General features: G+C 46.1%; 1 protein-coding gene across 1 annotated transcript in view; it reads left to right on the forward strand.

Annotated features, from left to right (window-relative positions):
• Alpk2 (alpha kinase 2) overlaps window positions 1-19033 on the forward strand; it is a 111961-nt gene extending 92928 nt beyond the window's left edge. The window contains exons 11-13 of the mRNA XM_090353026.1: window positions 548-765; window positions 5990-6038; window positions 18247-19033. Coding sequence (XP_090209152.1) covers window positions 548-765; window positions 5990-6038; window positions 18247-18463 — 484 coding nt within the window. The 3' untranslated portion in view covers window positions 18464-19033. The remainder of the gene's footprint in view (window positions 1-547; window positions 766-5989; window positions 6039-18246) is intronic.
• The last annotated feature ends 512 nt before the right edge of the window (window positions 19034-19545 follow it).

The raw sequence follows: 19545 nt of genomic DNA on the forward strand, positions 1-19545 counted from the left end.
AAAGACTGCTGAGTGAATATTTGTTGGTGGAATGAAAGGAAATAGGATGAACAGATGGATGGGTAAAGGCAGATAGAAAGATGGGTGGGTGGGTGGATGGATGAATGGTTCAATGGCTCATTGTCAACACCAGTGAACTATAATGAACACATTCATTTCTACATGAGCAATTGAAATTCATTGTGAGTAGGAATGTCTAAACTACTTAAAAACAAAAACAGAAATGAATCTTATTCATTAAATAGCAACTACGATATTAGCCCAAATCTAATGGATGAGTTGGGGGGTATGGCTCAACGGTGGAGTATTTGTCCAGCATGTGCAAGGCCCCAGGTTTGATTGCCAGCTCTGAAAAAAATAAACAAGAGAGAGGGGGGTGGGGGCAAAGGGAGGGAAGGGAAAGGAAAGAAAGGAAAAGAAGAAGGGAAGGAAGGAGGGAAGGCAGTAGGAATTGATCCTGCCACTCCTTCACACGGAGAGGAGAAGCCTCGAACTTCTCTCCCCATCAGAGAACTTGATGTATGTTCATGTGTGTCCTTCTTGCCAGGATCATTCCTATTTTCCTTATCCATCGGCCCGAGAACAACATCCCTTACGCAACTGTGGAAGAGGAGCTGATCGGTGAATTCGTGAAGTACTCTATTCGAGATGGGAAGGAAATCAATGTCTTGAGAAGAGAATCAGAGGCTGGGCAGAAGTGCTGTACCTTCCAGCACTGGGTGTATGAGAAAACCAGTGGCTGTCTCCTGGTCACAGACATGCAGGGTAAGAAGCAAGGATGTACACTAACTCCAGGGATGCTGTGGGCCCGGGATGAGGAAAGAGGGAAGGAGGAAGAGGAGGAAGAAGGAGTGGGCTGGATGACTTTAGCAGCTTTTCTCCAAAAAGGTGCTATAGTGTCTCAGGAGCAAGATTTGGCGGAGCAAATGGATTACTAAAATCCAGCTGCTAGGGAGATAGAGATAGGGACCATAATCTAAGCTATCCCAGGCTAAATCACAAGACCCTCCCTGAAAAAATAATGAAAGCAAAAAAGGCTGAGGATGTGGTTCAAGTGGTAGAACACTGGCCGCCTTAAATTTAAACCCCAGTGCTATCAGAAAAAAAAAATTGGGGGCTGGGAGTTTGGCCTAGTGGTAGAGTGCTTGCCTAGAATGCACAAAGACCCAGGTTCGATTCCTCAGTATCACATACATAGAAAAGGCTAGATGTGGTGCTGTGGCTCAAGTAGTAGAGTGCTACCCTTGAGAAAACCCAAGGACAGTGCTCGAGCCCTGAGTTTAAGCCCCAGGACTGGCAAAAAAAATATAAATAAATAAATAGCCTTCCCATTACAGTGGGTAACTGGAGATAGGCTTTATTTTTACACCCTCACTAGCTACAAACTTAGACATACATAAGAAAATCCAGATGTATCAAAAGCTAAATTGAGGCGAAGTGTTTTATTCTCAATAGATGGAAAGATCTTTAATAAAAGGCGAAATATTTACTGGATTCTAAACTCACATGATGTATTTATAACCTGCTTTCAATGTCTCCACAAATGATTGGGCATACCATTTCTTGTATGAAGAGCGGTTGTCAGAATTAGATGCCAGGAACAAAGCCACCATCCCTAGGTATCCATGGGCCCAAATCCTCAGTGCTCAAGTCCCTTGTGTGAAAAGGCACTGGATATGACGCAACCTATGCACATTTTCCCACACACTGTAAATCATCCCTATAGATTTCTTTCAATGCCTAATATAAGGCAAATGCTATGTAAATGCTATGTCATATTGTTTAGACAATAATGGCCAACAGGTCCACATATGAACAAGCAAATTATATTTGGAATATGTTCTTTCCTTTTCCCTCTCCTTTTATTTATTTTTTTTTTTGTAGCATTGGGATTTGAATTCAGGGCTCACTCTTGCTACGAAAATGCTTTACACTGGAGCATGCCCCAACTCCTTTTGTTGTTCTTTATTGTAGGGGCACAATGTTCCAGGGCTTTTTCTTTGTGGGTTTTGTTGTTGTTATTGTTGAGGACTACAGTCTTCCTACCTTTCCCTCATGTGTAGCTGGGATCATAAATAAGAATCACGAGGCCCTGCTGAGATGGAATCTCGTTAACTTTTTTTTGTCCCAGCTGGCCTCAAACCATTCCCTTCCTCCCCTTCACCTCCTGAGTAGCTGGAATTCCAGGTGTAAGCCACCACACTTGGTCAGATCTGAGGATTCAGAACCCACAGAGGCTGAGGCAGGATCAAATGATATCTCATTTCTATGGGGATACCAAGAAACCATGCTAGGAGGGTGAGAACCAGCGATGAGAGGAGGGCAGGCAGCCAGCAGAGTACAGGGGTCAACAGCTGGCGACTGCTCTGGGCAGCTGGAGCCTCCTTAGCTGAGAGCCTGCTGCTAGAGCGCATTTCCCAGAAGGTCCCTGTCCATGGAGCACAGGACCCCAGAGAGCCATCCATCTGCCTCCTTTAGCCTCAGCTGAAGGCCTCTGGGGCCAGTCCTTGCCTTCCTACACTGGCCCACCAACATCTGGATAAGCTCTGCTGGGCAAAGCAGAGTGGAGAAAGGTCTTAGGCAAAGAAATGCTGGTGAGAGGTGAGCGTGGAGTACTGACAGCTGCTGCATTAAGTGTGTCCCTGTTTCTTTGAGAAAGATCTAAACTATGCCATTGTGTGCCTAGCAGATGTCAGATATGGTCCCACACAAGGACAATAAACTCTAGCCCCAGCTGCAGGTTTTGTTTCTGGTCTGCTGCTTCCTCAGCTGTCAGCCTTTTGGGCAAACCACCCAGTTCTTCATGCTTTAACTCTCTCTACTTTGAATTGACAAGACTTAATGAGACACTAAAACATTCATCACAACATTGCCACATCATAAAACATGTTGGGTTTTTTTTTTAATCTCCTTAATTTGAAATAAGGATAGACTCACAAAAATTAGCAGAAATATACAGAGGTCCCAAATGTACTGTTTACTCAGCTTTGTCTGATAATCACATCCCACATACCTATGGCACATAATCAAGACCAGGAGGGGACCATTTGTTATAATATAATTAATGACATTACATTTTTGTATACATTCATTTTTGTGTGTGTGCTGGTCCCTTGGGCTTGACCTTAGGGCATGATGTTCTCTCTTGCTGCTTTTGCACTCAAGGCTGGTATTTTACCACTCGGGCTACAGCTCTACATCTGGTTTTTTGGTGGTACTTGGAAATAAGAGTCTCATGAACTTTTTTTCAAATTAGGATCCTCAGGCCTCAGCCTCCTTAGTAGCTAATATGTTATAGTCTTGAGCCACTGGTGTTTCACGGCCTGTTTCCTCTTTGCAGAGACTTTTTGCTGGAAAGATAAAGTGCATGCATGGGCGTGTACACATACACACACACACACACACACACACACACGCACATACACACACACTTTCGCACATACTATGGCCTTATCAGGCAGCCATTTCTTCTGTTCACTTTATGGCTGTGCAGTTGTGGATTCCTCCATCTCCTTTCTCTGTCAGTTAATTTTGCATTAAATATACTTGTCTACTGAAAGACAGCCTCCTGGAGCTTCATGCACAGCTAGTTTCGCTTCTAGGCACTGGTAAACAAGTGTAGCAAAATATTACATCTCTCAGGAACTGATGTGTATGCTTAAATGTGTTGGTGAGGGGTTTCATAACAAGATTTATTTACTCTCTGCTGCTTCTGGGCCCATTTTTTAAATTACTGTCATCATTGTGGCAGGGGATGTCACAGTCATTCTCTAAGCAATGTCTCCACTTTTATAGTTTTTCTGAGACACTGGAATTCAGATAAAGGCAAATCTGAAACTCATTCTTCACTTTTCTTAGGTTAGATATCTGTCTGTCTGTCTGTCTGTCTGTCTGCTCTTTTCTGGGTGCATCTGATTGTTGATTGGACTGTGTCAGAGATATAGGAAATCTGATCTTGAACCAGAACGTGGGCCCTGAAAGGACCACTCACCTTTTTAAGAGCCACTTGCCATTCCAAAGACCCACGAGCTCACACTCTGGGAACTTTCTCCCAATGCTGCCTTTTCTTCTATCAGAAACAATCTCAGCGCAATAGCTGTAACAATAATTCACCCTGTTAGTCCCTGTTAATAGCCTTTTCTGGATGACGGCGAAGAAGTTACTAAACCAAGATACGAAAGTGTCCTTTCAAAATGATATTCTATTTTTCTAAGCTGAAAAGAACAGCTGGTGATTATTAGAGGCAAGGGAGAGCAACTGCCCAAGTTCAAGTATCTCTTGCCAAATAACTTTCTTTTTTAATGGACTGTTATATAGATTAGATCTGTAATTTTAAAATACGACTTCTCATGGATCAAGATGTCCAAAGAGAATTTTTGCAATTTGGAGTCTTTTTCTTTTAAATAGCATAACCCTTATAATAAAAACTATGTGAAGTATTTTTACATAGATTCAAGTTGTTAACAGCTTTGAAAGAATGAGAAGAATTACTTACCAAGTGTAAAAGAGGCTTTAAAAGGGCTCACTGGCACCTCCATGTCTAATCCAGTTCTCAGTGCACTGCTCAGGGCTTCTGTCTGATTAAGCTATCTGAATAATAGCACGTCCTGCATTCTGGCCACGCTCCAGATGAACACTGCTGACCCGTGGTAAGCATTCAGCTCTCTCTTCCTGGGCTTAGGGCAGAAAATTATGGAACTAGGTTACCATCATATTGATTCCCAGTTGGCTTTTGGGGAGACCTAGCTCCTTCTTCCACAGGCCAAACTGGTTTCTAGGCCATCTAGCACCTCAGTAGCCACAGCACCTACTGGTGGCAGGAGTTCCAGTACTTATGGCCCATTTAAGGCCAGTCAGAAGTGAGATAGTTGTCAGGCAGCGCAGGCCCTGGCAGGGTGGCGTTTCTGGCATTACTGATGCTGTGTCTTGAGAAGAGAGGTCAATGGGTTACACAATGGGTTACACGAGTGGTACCCACCTGATGGGAGGCCCATGCCAGAGCTACTACCTTAGGAAGAGAGTAACAATAGAAGGCTACGTGGTTGGGAGAAGAAGATACTAGAAAGGCAAGAATCCCAGAGAGGCGCTCTTCCTTCCTGCCACACACGGGGGAGGTTAAGGATGCAGCTGAGACAATGATTATGGCCAATTTTCTACTACAGAAGATAGTTTTACTCACATCAGGAGACAGGCAATCCACTCTCCATGCACCTCTGTATACCTAGTGACTCCTCTGCCTGTCCCAGGGGCCCAAAGACTTCTTGAACTCAGAATTCTACTGAGGCTGCCTGTAACCCTGCTGAAGCATGGTCCCACGTCCTTTCAGGTTGGTTCCCAGCTCCTTCCACACGAGCTGTGGTTCAATGGCTAGCCGTTAGGACACGTGGCAAAGGATCAGCTCATGAGTTTGGAAGGTCAGTTCCCTAGGGCAATGGCCTAGAGTCTACCCATAGTTCCAGAGTGTTTCTCTGGATCTGCAGATAATCTAGAAAATCAGGTCACAATGCAAACTGGGAAATGCAGCTGCCATCATGCAAATGGGAAATCATATATCTGAGCTGAGCTTTGAACTGAGCAAATGTCACCTTGTGCTTTCTCACACTTGACATTGACCACAAAGCCCATGCTATTTCTTCCACTGTGCAAGGGCTTTCGCTCTTAGCGAGCCTAAGTCAGAGCATTTCTGGGAGAGAGCTCTTGACAAAACAGCAGGCCTCAGTGGCACCACAGGCAGTGGTCTCCCTCCTCCCTCCTTTCTTCTTCCTCCCTCCTCCCTCCTTTGGTGAGAAGAGCAGGACAAATCTGACTCTCTATGCAATGGGCTGCATGTCTGCAAGGCTCTCAGCATCCACAGAGAAGCCTCGGATGGACAGTGGGGAAAAATGGCAGAATGGTCTTAATCTACCCCTTCCCTGAGATCTTTCCTCTAGATGATTCTTCCTGAGGATCCCTGCGTAATTCAAACTGCATCTTTGCTCTCTTCCCTTAGGTGTAGGCATGAAGTTAACTGACGTTGGCATAGCAACACTGGCTAAAGGGTGAGTAGAGCGAATGGAGTGGGTGTCATTTAACACTGGGCTTCCAGCAAATGCTGGCTGATGTGGGCAAAGTGGATTTCTCGTTCTTCCTGTGGAGAGCAAATGTTCTTGGGATGAATTCAGTTCACTCCTCTCACTTGCATAAAATATTTATGGACTTTGTTCTCTCAGGGCGACACATTTGTTTCCTAACGCTGATGCAAACAAGAGCTCTTGAAAACACAATCCAAGATTAATTACTCACAGGAGAGCTGTGGAGGGGGGGGAAATGCCACCATTATGGAATGCCTTTTAACTATGAAATTCCATTTTTCGACATTTAACTTTTCACTATTAAAAACTTCTTTGTTTTTAAGATTAAAATTAAGAAAACAAGCATTTTTTTTGCAGTTAGGAAGGATGAATGCACTTACATTTTCCCCCCTTTCATTTCTGTTGACCAAAAAGTACTTTTGGCGATTTACACATGCCCATGAAGCTGCCCGAGAGCTGTGGAAGGGCTGTGATTACTTGTTGCCAGTAGAGCTCTTGTTCGTGAATTTAGCGTAAGGTGTTGCTTTGCTCAGGTGACTGCTATGACAACATTCTTTCCAGTTATCTTTAACACACTAACCCTACTTACTTGGCTCACTGAGAAGAGCCAGCTCTTCATGGTGCTTGAAATTGTGCTGTAGTTGCCCTTCTCCCACCCCAGGGTTCTTCCCCATGCCAAGAACATCTGTAAAGAGGAGAAGGGGCAGTGGCTGCTAGAGATGACTTCTTTTAAAATGGAGGCTTTATCGTTGATTCAGTATGACCGACATATCAGGAGACGACTTGTGTTGACTGTTTGTTACTCATGGCTGCCATACTAGACTCCTGGCGAAAGATGCCATCAGGCCAGAAGGAGAAGTGAGGGCAGAACACTTAAAGATGACCTTTTCAAGAAGGAATAAGGGGGATATGGTAAGCAAATTGAGGACTGGCTAGTTGGAATCATTCAGCAGCTTCTTGGGCATCAGGGTTATCTTTCTCCATTCACCTGGTACCTGCCCTGATGGGGGTAGAAGAGTAGGGAAATGGTGGCCCAGAATAAGAAGCCTAGTTGAGGAGCCTCAAGTCTGGTGGTTTACCTGGAGGTCTCATGTTTTAGAAGGTGGCTCATTGAGCATCTCCAGGAATTCACTTGTCTGGAAATGAGCAGTGAGTGTTTCTGGGCCCCGTAAGGCCCCATATGTCAAAGCATCAGAAATACAGAAAACACAGTGTCATGAAGCTTATTTTGCCATACCAGGAATGACTCATCCACATTAACCTTCTGGATATTCAGTCCATGCAATCAGTGATATGCTAACAAGTACACTGACTTTCAGCTTTCAAGAAAAGATGGAGAAAAGTGGAGCAATTTGGAGAAGTGCGGAGGGACGACTCTTTAACTCAGATACTTGAAGTTCTCATGGAGTTCTGATTGTGCTGTAGAACCCAACTATTTGATATAATTCTTTCTGAGAAACTGTCCCACAATTCTGTGCTGGAACTACCTCCCACACTCAGCCCCAGCGTGGACTGGAGCACAATTGCTTCAGGGAATTTGACCTTGGCCTTGTGAAAGGAGCATGTCAAGGAGGGGTTCTGACATAGTGGGGAAAGCAGGGGCTTCAGGCTGTCTCCTTTTCTCCTGGGTGAGCTTTGCCTCTTGATGTTATAGGTATTTATTCTGATTAGGCAGGTGGTGATACATCCAAGTTTCCCAGGGCAGTGCCGCTTTGTGCCAGATGACCGTGTATCCATCCACTTTAGTGTTGGTCCCAGGGAAGTGCTCCTATCTAGGAGATAAATGGATGGCACCCGATTTACAAAGGACCCCAGCGGAATCTCTGACTGAGTCTTTAGAGACTCCATGCTCTCTGTGGGTTAAGGCAAATCTTGATATCAGCCAGACCTTATCAGAGTCTGGCTTCCTATCATCCCACCTGTGTAGACATGTGCCTGGATGTTGTGGTACTGATCCACAGAATGGCAACACCTGGACTTGCCCAGTTACCCTGCGTCCAGACCCAGAAGCTCAGTGTGAGCCAGGTAAATCCGAGCTTCCCATCTCATGCCTCAACCTGATACAAGGCTAATTTCATCCCATTATCTAATGCAACTTCCTACCAAAATAAAGCAGAAACCTACTCCAGAAGTTCCAGAAACTAAGATGAGCTTAAAAGCATGGTGATTTAAGATATTTTCTAAAAGCACATCAACAGCTTCCAGGAATCCAGACAATCTGAAAACTTCCAATAGTTGCTTTCTCCCCAACCTAATATAAAAAGAAATCCAATCCTTTGGTTTCTTTCTCAGCTTTAATGTGACTTATCTGGCCTGGGACAATTGCCCAAGGCACATTAGAGGAAGCAAGGCGCCAAATGCTGTCTGTAAAGTATTAGTACTGACTGTATCCCAAGAAAAGACAGGGAAGGAGAGGGAGGTGGAAGAGAAGGGAATTCTGCAAACCTGACACAAGGGGAAATGACTCCTATCATAGAGGGTAAGAAATGGTTGAGGGGTCCCTTCCTAGGTTCCTTTGAGTCTCTGTGCATGGGATGAATCCCATTGGCTGTGCCTACTAGGCTTCAAGACAGAGAAGGAGTAGGGCCAGCTATCACTCACCGGAGGGTAAGGTCTCACTTGAGTGAGAGAATGAATGTAGGGCATGTGGCTAGGCAACCAATTCTCCAATAGAGGGAGGCAACATTTGGTTGAAGAGACTCTCCAGTGAATGCCATAACTTACAAAATGGCAGTAGACTTAGAATGGAGTCAAATTCAAAAGCACTTGTTGACAGGAAAAGAGCTGTGCAAGTGGGACACCAAGGGACAAGAAAAATAAGGAGAGGAAAATGTGGCAGGCAAAAGAGAATTTGCAGAGTGTGTAGGAGAGGAGATGGGCGAGTAGAGACCAGTTAAACCTGTTCTCTTGATCTTCAGCCACCTAGTTCATTCATGATGGAAGAATGAAAGAGTGGTGAGTCTGTAGAAGGTTGGCCCCAGTAGCATTTGACTGTGGGGAAGGCACCATTGTAAATAATGTTTGGCACTATTAAAAAATTCCCATGTTCCAGTTTGCACTAAATGTGACCTGCTTTGTTTTATTTTTTATTTTATTTATTTAGTTATTTTTGCCAGTCCTAGGACATGAACTCAGGGCCTGAGCACTGTCCTTGGGCTTTCTCAAGGCTAGCATTCCACCACTTGAGTCACAGCACCACTTCCAGCTTTTTCTATATATGTGGTACCAAAGAACTGAACCCCGGTCTTTGTGCATGCTGGGCAAGCACTCTACCACTAGGCCAAACTCCTGGACTCTGCCTTGTTTTATAATGCAGTCAACAGTTGTTCTTCTGTTTCTGGAGTAACTAAGTTATTTATAACCCCATGAAAGGAAATAAGGAATTGTCATGACTTACTCAATTCAGTTCAACTTTATTTGCTGTGGTCCTCAAAAGTATGTATGGGGAGTGATATGATTGTGTTGTACATCTTGTATGCCTCAAACTAGGTGCTGGTGGCTCATGTCTGTAATCCTATCTACTCCAGAGGTTGAAATCTGAGGAACTCAGTTCAAAGCCAACCCATGCAGAAAAATCTGAGATACTCTTATCTCCAATTAACCAACAAATAGCTGAAAGTAGAGGTATGGCACAAGTGGTAGAAAAAATTAAAAATAAAAAACTAAGTGAACACAAGGTTCTAAGTTCAAGCCCCTGTACCAGCCCCAGTACCAGCACACACATACAAATAAAGCATCATGTACCTTAGTGCCTTTCATGTTAAAAAAAAAATCAGTTGTAGGACTTGAACTCAGGACCTGGGTCCTGCTCCTGAGCTCTTTTTGCTCAAGGCTAGCATTCTACCACTAGAGCCACAGCTCCACTTCCAATTTTTGAGTGGTTATTTGGAGATAAAAGTCTCACCAAGGTGGGGGTCCTGCCCAGACTGGCTTCAAACTGCCATCCTCAGATCCCAGCCTTCTGTGTAGCTAGGATCCAGCTGCTCTCCATCTTTTAGCAAGTTCAAGCACAAAATATGTGAATACCTAAGTATGATGTTTTGTCATCCAGCAATGCATTTTTGTTAGTTCCAGCTTTGATTCTGTGTTGAGGTTACTCAGCACTTAGAAGTCTCAGAAGGAGACAAGAAAAAAGTATCCAACCTTATAACTGGATATAGGGAAATTTAATATAATGATCCCAAACCAAGGCATTCAGGCTCTGCAATCAATCGTGGAGTTCCTGGAAAGAACGTGAGATTGTAGTTCAGCCACCAGAGGGCAGCAGAGCCAAGACTTTGCCCTGTAGTCTTTTTTTTTTAAAAAAAAAGAAAGAAAGAAAAGAAAAGCGGATTCACATTGCTGAACTGCAGGGAAACAAAGAGAAGAATCCTGAGCAGATTTCTTCCAGTCAGTAAGCACTAAGCCAACATAAAATAGATTTGAGTAGCCACTAAGGACACCCTTCAGTACTGCTGCCAGCCAGCACTCTGCACTTGGATACTTGGAAGACATGAAGCTTCAGAGTAAAGGACAAATGTCAGGCCTGCCTCACATGGGAAGCTCATCCCTGAGACCCTGGACAACATTGTGAAGGGGTGAAGGGTGTGTTCTCTGCACAGGGGCACAGATGAGTTGACAAGGACCCATATATGTCCACAGGAAGACACACGGGTACCTTTATTGGTGCTTGGGCCTACCTACCAGCTGTAGCCCGCCAATCCCTGAAGAAGAGGGAAGATTCAACAGATATTCACATTCATGCCAAGTTTCAGAGAAAAGGATTTTCCCTCAGAAACGAGAGAAGCCCATGAAGCCCTATGTACCTGCGGTAGGCAGAGTGGAGAAATGACAAGCTGTCCCTGATACAGAAGTGCATGAGGAGAGGCAGGGTGAAAGACACTGGGAAGGTGACAGTAATGATATCTCCTCTTTGACACTGCACCCCTAGAAGGCTTGTGTGTGGAGGGTGGTGCTAAGTACCCTAAAACAGAATTTCCCATGTTCTCTCTCTCTCTCTTTCTGTATGTAACATTAGGGTTTGACCCTTTAGACCCTTATCCTTTCTGTGCAGAGATACCAATACCTTGGACCCTCAACATCTTTTGAATGTGTCTCACAGTGTGACGAATGTCACGGCAGTGCTTGAACTCAGACTGGGTGCTGTCCCCGAGCACTCTATCACTTGAGGCACAGCTCTACTTCTGGCTGGCTTTTCTAGCGGTTAATTGGAGATAAGAGTGTCATGGACTTTCCTCAGATCTCAGCCTTCTGAGTAGCTAAGATTATAGGTGTGAGCCATCAGCCCACAGCCATGGGGTGGCTACAGATATTTTAGCTACATCACCAATGCCAGTCCTCCTGTGCCAGTCTCAGGCGTGCAGGTGCAGGTGCAGGTGCTTTAACACCCCAAATATCTGCTACTCTTACCACTTCCCTTGCACTGTGTGATCAGCCATGTGATCATAGAGCTTTGTCAGCCCACTGGCTGATTTATCTGGCCTGATCTTGTTGCTCAGGAGGTCTGAGAACCCACCAGAGAACAACAATCGTTTCAACCATCTTGGCAAGGCTGACATTTTCTAGTGACAAGCTGAATATGTGGCTGGAGTCTCAGAGCCCAGCAGAGCCAGAAAAGCTCATCCCTCCACTGGGCAGAAGTATCATGGCTGTGTCCTGGCCCCTGCCCAGACAGCTCACAAAGGAAAGCTCTGTTGAAGTAGCTGGAGTGGGGACCATGAGGTTTCTCCCAGTCCTAACCAGTCCGTTCCCAGGACCGGAGGGACTCACAGATCAGCCCCTCTTCATTTGTCATAAGCCTCCAAGGGACAAGTCTGAACAGAAAGAATATCTGGAGAGGAGCCCGATGAGCTTGGGAGTTCCCTCTACAGGCAGGGTGGGAACAGAAGGAGAGAGACAGAAGGAAGACAGAGGAATAGTGGAGAATCAGGACAGAGCCTGAACACACAGGATCTGGTGAGGAGCTCAGAGCTGTCCAGAAAAATGTTATTAGTACCTTTGGGAAGGTCTAAGCCAGGTGTGGTTATGGGAAGCCAGACCACGGGGCAGGAAGTACTTTTGGCCTCCTCATTTACCTCATTTCCCTGCAGGAGAAAAACTAGAGTTCCTTTTCTCCCAGCTTGAATGGCTGTCAAAGAAGAAAATGCCAATGATGGTTTCCATGGAGGCAGCCCAGGCTGTTGCCTATTCTGAGGCTGAGAAAGGAGTCATAGGTCTGGATGATGAGGGCAGAGAGTGCATAGAAGCTAGAAAGAGAATGTCTGGGAGCCCAGGGAAAAGGGCTGGCTGTGTTCTAAGAGAGAGGGACCATACTAGTACTTGCTTGGCCATCCTCTGACTTGGCCTTAGATAACTGTGAGAATAGACTGTCTAAACAAGATGGGAAGGGAAGGCCAGACACTCAAAAGCTAGTAGGTTCAGGGAGAGGTGGTGGTGGCCAGAACAGGGAGCTGTACAGCCTATGGTCAAAGCTTGCTGAAGGTCACCTGTCCGAAGAGAAGGTCACCACTACACACTGTGAGCACACAGTTTGACAGAAACACAGATGTGTAGCCTTGCACAGTCCCCACTCCCATGTCCTCTGTGACTTTAACAGAAGCATTTCAAAGTGACTGGGACAATATGATTTCCACGACCACATAGCTAGAGAAAATTTGGGCTTGAGTGTTATAGGAGGTTTCGTTAGTGTGACATTTCTTTTTTTTTTACAGAAGATGTGGTTTTGGGGGTTTTTTTTTCCAGTCCTGGGCTTGAGCTCAGGGCCTGAGCACTGTCCTTGGACTTTCTCAAGGCTAGAGCTCTACCACTTGAGCCTCAGCACCACTTCTGGCTTTTTTCTATATATGTGGTACCGAGGAATTGAACCCAGGTCTTCGTGCATGCTAGACAAGCACTCTACCACTAGGCCAAACTCCCCGCCCATACAGTGGATGTTTTTTAATTGGCTAAGGGGTTGGGAGAGAGATTATATCGCGTTTCTCATAGAATTCACACCACAGGAAGTTGTTTGTTCCCCAGGCAGGGAATGAAGCTTAGTGGAAGAATGCATGCCTAGTGTACCCAAGACTCCAGATGTCATCCCCAGTACTGGGGTAGGGCTCATTTGAGGCATCCTGTGGGAGTCTTCTTCCTTGGAACACATTTCGCGAAGTGCTGACTCACGGGAGGAAAATGATGCTGAAGTCAGTGCACAACTGCCTTCCTACCACTCTCTTCTCAGAGTAGAGAGCGTGGATGCTCTGAATGTGCCTCTGAGCCTGGAATTGCACCATTCCTAGTGCCAGATAAGCCCCAAGCTATCTCTCATCTGTCAGGCAGGCAGCCTGGATGGTGACACCCTCTGGGGCAGGGCAGCCCTTCTCACACAATATTGTTATGAGTTTTGTGTCTATTCTGCAAGATGGCTGCAAGATAAGAAGTCATGGAGCTCAATAAATCCTTCAGGTTTCTTGTAGAATCTGCCATACAGCTAGTGTCTATCCATGAAGCATGAAGAAATGAAGGACATTAATAGAATTTCAAGAATTACTAGATGTTTCTAGAGTAGAATCAGTGCTAGGATCCCTCCTTTTATAAACACATGACATGAAAGCTCTTAAGATGCATAAGTCTTGCCCTGAGTTTATCTTATACTCACACACATGCATGCACACATACACGCACACATGCACTCACACAAGCACCACAAACTTAGAGGCCTAAGATAATCCAAGTTTATGATCTCATAGTTCTGGAGGCTGGAAGCCTGATGACAAAGTGTTGATGGGTTTGGTCCCATCAGAGGGTCTGAGGAAATATAGTCTATGTCTCTCTCCTAGCTTCTCCTTATTGGCTTGCCGGCATATCACTCCAAACTCTACCTCTGATAAAACATAGCCTCTCCCTCTCCTGCCTGTTTCTTTTCCTCTTGATTTATTTAGCTACCCAAAATATTGATTGAGGGCCCACCCTTACTCCAGGATGAATTCATCTGAAGTAGTTATTCCTGCAATGGCATTATTTCCAAATAAGGTCACGTGGGGAATGCAGGCCAACCCTGCATGCCTGTCTAACAAGGAAACTCGGTGGTGCTCACAGTAGAGATTCGTGGTCACTCTCAGTCCTGAGAGCAACAGATGCCATGTGTGTCATGTAATGGGGGGCAGGCAAACTGTGTTTCTTCACCACTTGGAAAGAGAAGAACTTGAAGAAATTGGACTCATCCCCTCTGAGTAAATCTGTTTCATTACCCCAGCAATACAATTACACTGTGCTATTTTTTGTTTTCTTTCTAGGTAAGGGCAGTGGTCATAGGAAGGATGACTAGTCTGAGGGAATAATAGATCAAAGCAGAGGCCTAATGCCCTGGCTGAGACAGAGACCAAAACAAGAAAGAAGTGACAGTCCCGATTCTGTAGTGCCTCACAAGGCACAGGGACCTTTCTGGGAGGTCACAGGACAAATGAGTTATTTTTCCCTGCAGAGAGGAGATGTCTCACGATTTTAGAGCCTCCAAGGACAGCCTGGCTCTGCTTGCCAGGCGCTTAGACTGGAAGCTTTCCCTGCCCATGATATTCTCTTCTTGTTGGGGATGCTGAGGCGTTGGTGAGGGCAGGGCAGGGGGGGGGAATCCTCCCCTGGCAGTGGGGGGGGGTGCAGCTGTGCTGTGCGTGCCTGCCCCTGCTGAGGAAGAAGGAAAAACACAGTCGGCCCAACACTTTGACCTTTTCTAGAGTCTCCTGCACAGAAAGATAGAGATGTAAAAACAACACACTTAAGCAGTAGAATTTTCCCTACTCCGCTATATGCAATTTTGTCTCTGGCTGACTTTTTCTCCAACAAACCATTTGGCTTTTAGAAATGGTGGCATTTTTTCCACAATGAAATGGACTGTGGGATTCTGGGGGTGGGGGGTGGGCGGAGCAGCTCCCTAGCAGGAAAGAGAAAAAAGCAGGGCTCAAGTTGTACAAACTTGGGGCTGGAACTGTGAGCTCATGAGGTAGCTTCAGAAAGTGGGGTGGGGGGAAAACTTTCATTCCCTGAAAAGCTTAAAAACTGGCCTTGGATCCAGGGGAGAAATGACATGCCCTTGTGCTCATTCCAGGCACACCGTCATTTATGATTCCTCTCAGGAAACAAAGGAAATCTGATTTCTTCAATCCTATTATGACAGAACTACAGACTTCCTGTTGCCAATTTGTGCCTGCCCTATTAATCAGAAATGACCTGAACTCCTTTTCTCAGCAGGGTTGGTCTCCTGGGTGACAACCTGTGGAGCAGCGTGAGGTGTTTGGCTTCATGCTTGGTTGTTTACGTCATGAAATTCTTAATTTTTGAACAAGGAGCTATCTTTGCATTGTGCACTGGGCCCTGCAAATTAAGTCAATGGCCCTGGATGCCAGGCCCTCACTTGTCCCTGTCTGCTGGTCTCAGCAGGGAGGACCCTATTAGTGGCACCAGTTATTATATTGACCATTGTAATTATGACATGGCCAACATCAACTGAATCTTTTCTACTAGACTAAGTGGTTATATGCATCTGCCTTTCATTTTAGTCTCTCAACAAGCCAGTGCTGTAGGCATTCTCATTCTTCCCATTTCACAGAAGAGAGCCAGTGTCCAGGCTCACTAACCCAGCAGTGAGTCTCCCCTCAGTGCTGCAGGCCGCTGCGATGAGCTGACACCTGTCTGCTCCTCTAGACAAGGAGGCCACGAGCTCAGGCCTTGCTTGTTCTCTGCTCTTCTTGTCACTGCTAGAACAGTCCTGCGACTAGGTGTTCCACAGAGAAGGGTAGGAAAGGAGCTGCTGTCTCATTCTCCTGTGTTTCTGTATTGTTGAGGACTCAGCATTGATTTAGAGCCACACAAGAAGAGAATACTGAGCAGATGCAAAGTTTAAAAGCTTAAAACTTAAAAACCATTGGGCTTGTTGTCAAGCATCCTGTAGGTATGGAGTCCCACCAGGCTAAGTGTGGAACTGCATTATGAAGAGCAGCTGACCGCCATGCTCTTATGGCAGGGTCTGCTGAGGGCCGAAGGACAGGCAACTCTCGAAACACGAGGCTACAGCATGCTGCCCAGACAAGGTGTGAGTGGGCTCCGGGGCGAAGTCAGCCAAGGCTGCCTAGAGGAGGTGAAGGAGCTGAGAGTGGTCAGCGAGTGAGACTGAGCGAGAGAGGGGAGTCAGGGTATCCCACGGCTCAGGCAGGGAAGACTCTTAGAAGGGACATATGGCCAGCTGGCAGGGTGGCAGGCAGGGTGAGGGAATTTGTGTTTATCCTAACAGCAATGGCATTTCAAGGGGAGATGGCATGACTTGGCTTTGCAGAAGCCAATCTGGTATCGTGTGGATGGGGCGTGGTCAAGGGGGACGCAGGTGTGTGGGGGCCGTGCTTCTAAGGAACCGAGTCCAAGGACTCTAGAATCTCTGCCAATCAAATGAGCCTTCCTGTAGAGAGGACAGCTGGGATATGCCACTCAAACAGATGCCACTCGTGGAGGACAGCGTGGCTCCTGCCTGTATCCTCCCTTGCTCTGTAGAGAAGTGACTGCAGTCAGTGCACATGGTGGCTGGCAGAAAGGCCAGGGTCATTTCCCCAGTGCTACAGTAAGCAGCAGTGCTCTGCCCGAAGCCAGGAAGGCCTGAGCCTGCCACCTGCTTTCTCAATGGCTCTTGGTCAGCTGCAAGTGGAGTGGGATTCTTGGGGACCGGAGCACATGTCATCTAAGAGGCCTGCTAACCCGCCACGACTGGTATGGGAAAACACAGTGAACCCCCAGTTTGCATCTTAAATGTCTCAAGTCAGAGTAACATGGGCTGAAGCTACTTCCAGGGCCAGAGGTCAGATGGCGCCACCTAGAGCCAGCTGGAGAAGGAAGTGCACATTCCTCTCTTAGGGGCAGGGACTGGGGAGTGTCTTGGCATGAGAGACACTGAGGATTGCCTTCCCATTTTGTCTCTTGCATCACCTGACAGTTTTTGTAGATTGAAGGGTCTAAACTAATTAAGTCCTTCCAGTTCCAAAGGTAGAGAATTCAGAAGTTGTGCTCATACTGGGCCTTGAACTCTGGGTTTTATACTCTTGGCTTTTTGTTCAAAGGCTGCCTGTCTATCTCTTTAGCCATGGCTTCACTTTTGGCTTTTTTGCTGGTTAATGAGAGAGGAGTCTCTTGGATTTGTCTGCTCAGGCTGGCTTTGAACCTCGACCCTCAGATCTCAACCTCCCAAGTAACTAGGATTATAGGTGTGAGCCAATAAGCCTGACAAGACTTTTTTTTTTCAATTCAGAATATTTGGGTGGGCTAGGGATGGCTTTCAGTGCATTTAAAAATTGTCATCATCAAGGGCCCAGGAGTTTGGCCTAGTGGTAGAGTGCTTACCTAGCATGCACGATGACATAGGTTCGATTCCTCGGTACCACATACATAGAAAAAAGCCAGAAGTGGTGCTGAGGCTCAAGAGGTAGAGCTCTAGCCTTGAGAAAGTTCAAGACAGGGCTCATGCCCTGAGCTCAAGCCCAGGACCGGCAAAAAAAAAATTGTCATCATCAAAACAAGTTAGTCACTGTGGCTAAGAGGAGGAACCAACAATATGCTGAAACATTATAGCTGAGAGCAGAGAAATCCTGCTATGATCAGACTTCACAGACCTTCGCTGTATGTTTTCTAGGATTTCAAGGCCTTATGCATGCTAAGCCTTTACTGTAGCTTTTCACAGAGGGTCTTACACTTCTTTGTCCAAGCTGGCCTAAGACCTTGGTTCTACTATCTCTACCTCCTGTATAGCTGCAATTACAATGTGCACCCTGACACCCAGTGCCGTAGCCCCCCCACCCCAGTGCCTCAATGCTGGGGAATAGAACCAGAGTCTCACGTACCTTACCACAGAACTACACTCCAGCCCTGCTTATTTATTTTGTTTTATGTGGTGCTAGCTTGCAAAGCAGGGGCTGTACCACTTGAGCCATGTCACCAGCTCTGCTCCCTCACTGCGCTATAACCTTTGCTCATTGCTGTGCGTGGCAATGGGTCTTTGACTTTGCTAAATTCCACCATCTTTGTGTTTTCCTTTTATTATCTTTTTTTTTAACCACATAGCCATTCTTGCCTAAACTGCAGTATCCTTTTCTCCTTCCAAATGTTTCTAAGATGATCGTGACCTATTTTCAATACTGTTTCCTGTCACCTACACTTACAGGTACAAAGGATTTAAGGGCAACTGTTCCATGACGTTCATCGATCAGTTTAAGGCGCTACACCAGTGTAACAAGTATTGCCACATGCTGGGGCTGAAATCCCTGCAGAACAGCAGCCAGAAGCCAAAGAAGCCGAGCGTCGGGAAAGGCAGAGTTCAGACAAACTCCACACCAGGGAAGAAGCCAGGGCCTGGAACCCCAACAGAGAAGAAAGCCTAGTGCATGCCACCCCTTAGTCACCAGTGGCCACCAGCTAGCAGCACTCGAGCTGTGAGTGGACATTTATGGCTGCAGAGGAGACAAAGACACACAGCCTGCCCAGTGTGTGTGGCAAGCTTTCTGCTCTGCCTACTGTGCCTCAAGTGGTTTCCATACCATCACCTGCCATCTGCTGCCATAACTATAGGACAGGACTCGTGACCAGACTTGTGCAGAGACTCAGCTGTTGGCCGTCTCAAAGACAGTCTGCTCTTGGTTAGCTGGCTAGCGTTTCTAGCACCCTCATGTGGTGTGTCATTGGTGTATTTGCACATGGTTTGTTGTCAAGGACTTGGTGCTAAGCACCCATCCCTAATCCTCCCCACCCCAACCCCTCACCATTTCTAGGCATATCCAGCTGCGATGTGAACAGAACTCATGAATGTCAAGTTGCTGCAGGAGTGTCGACGTGTCTGGTGTGGCTGGAGGTGGCTTCTGAAATGGCAGACCATCTCCCTTCATTACTCACATAGCCAATGATAATGTCCATTTGTTAAATCCATAAACAAGAAATGTAACATGCACATGGCATTCTTTTGGAATTTGTGCCATATTTCACATTCCCCCTGGATGTAGCACCTGATTTCTTAAGAGCTTTACTGAAGTGCAAAATATTTGCATTAGTGTTTTGTCTCATTCTTATATTGTTATTAAGATTGGGCTACTCTCTATTTTACTCCCTAAACCCAGGGATGGCTGATGGAAGATGTGTGCTAACTGTGGCAAGGGTACCCCAGCTCACAAGGACTCCGCCCTTCTTCCCTGCCTCACATGGGTCTCCTTACCTAAGCCTCCTCTTCTGTGCCTCCTGATATGCCACTCCCAAACAAAGCAGAAACCATGGCAAAAGTCAGCCTCTATGAGCAGATGGCAGATGTTGGCCTAGGATTTTCTTGCCTTCTTTAGCTGTGTGTGTGTGTGTGTGTGTGTGTGTGTGTTGAACTCAGGGCCTGGGTGCTATCCCTAAGCTCTTTTGCTCAAGGTTAGCACTCTACCACTTTGAGCCACAGTTCCGCTTCCAGTTTTCGAGTGGTCAATTGGAG

Source organism: Megascapheus bottae, chromosome 19 (assembly GCF_031878675.1).
Source record: "Megascapheus bottae isolate mThoBot1 chromosome 19, mThoBot2.hap1, whole genome shotgun sequence".
NCBI lineage: Eukaryota > Metazoa > Chordata > Mammalia > Rodentia > Geomyidae > Megascapheus > Megascapheus bottae.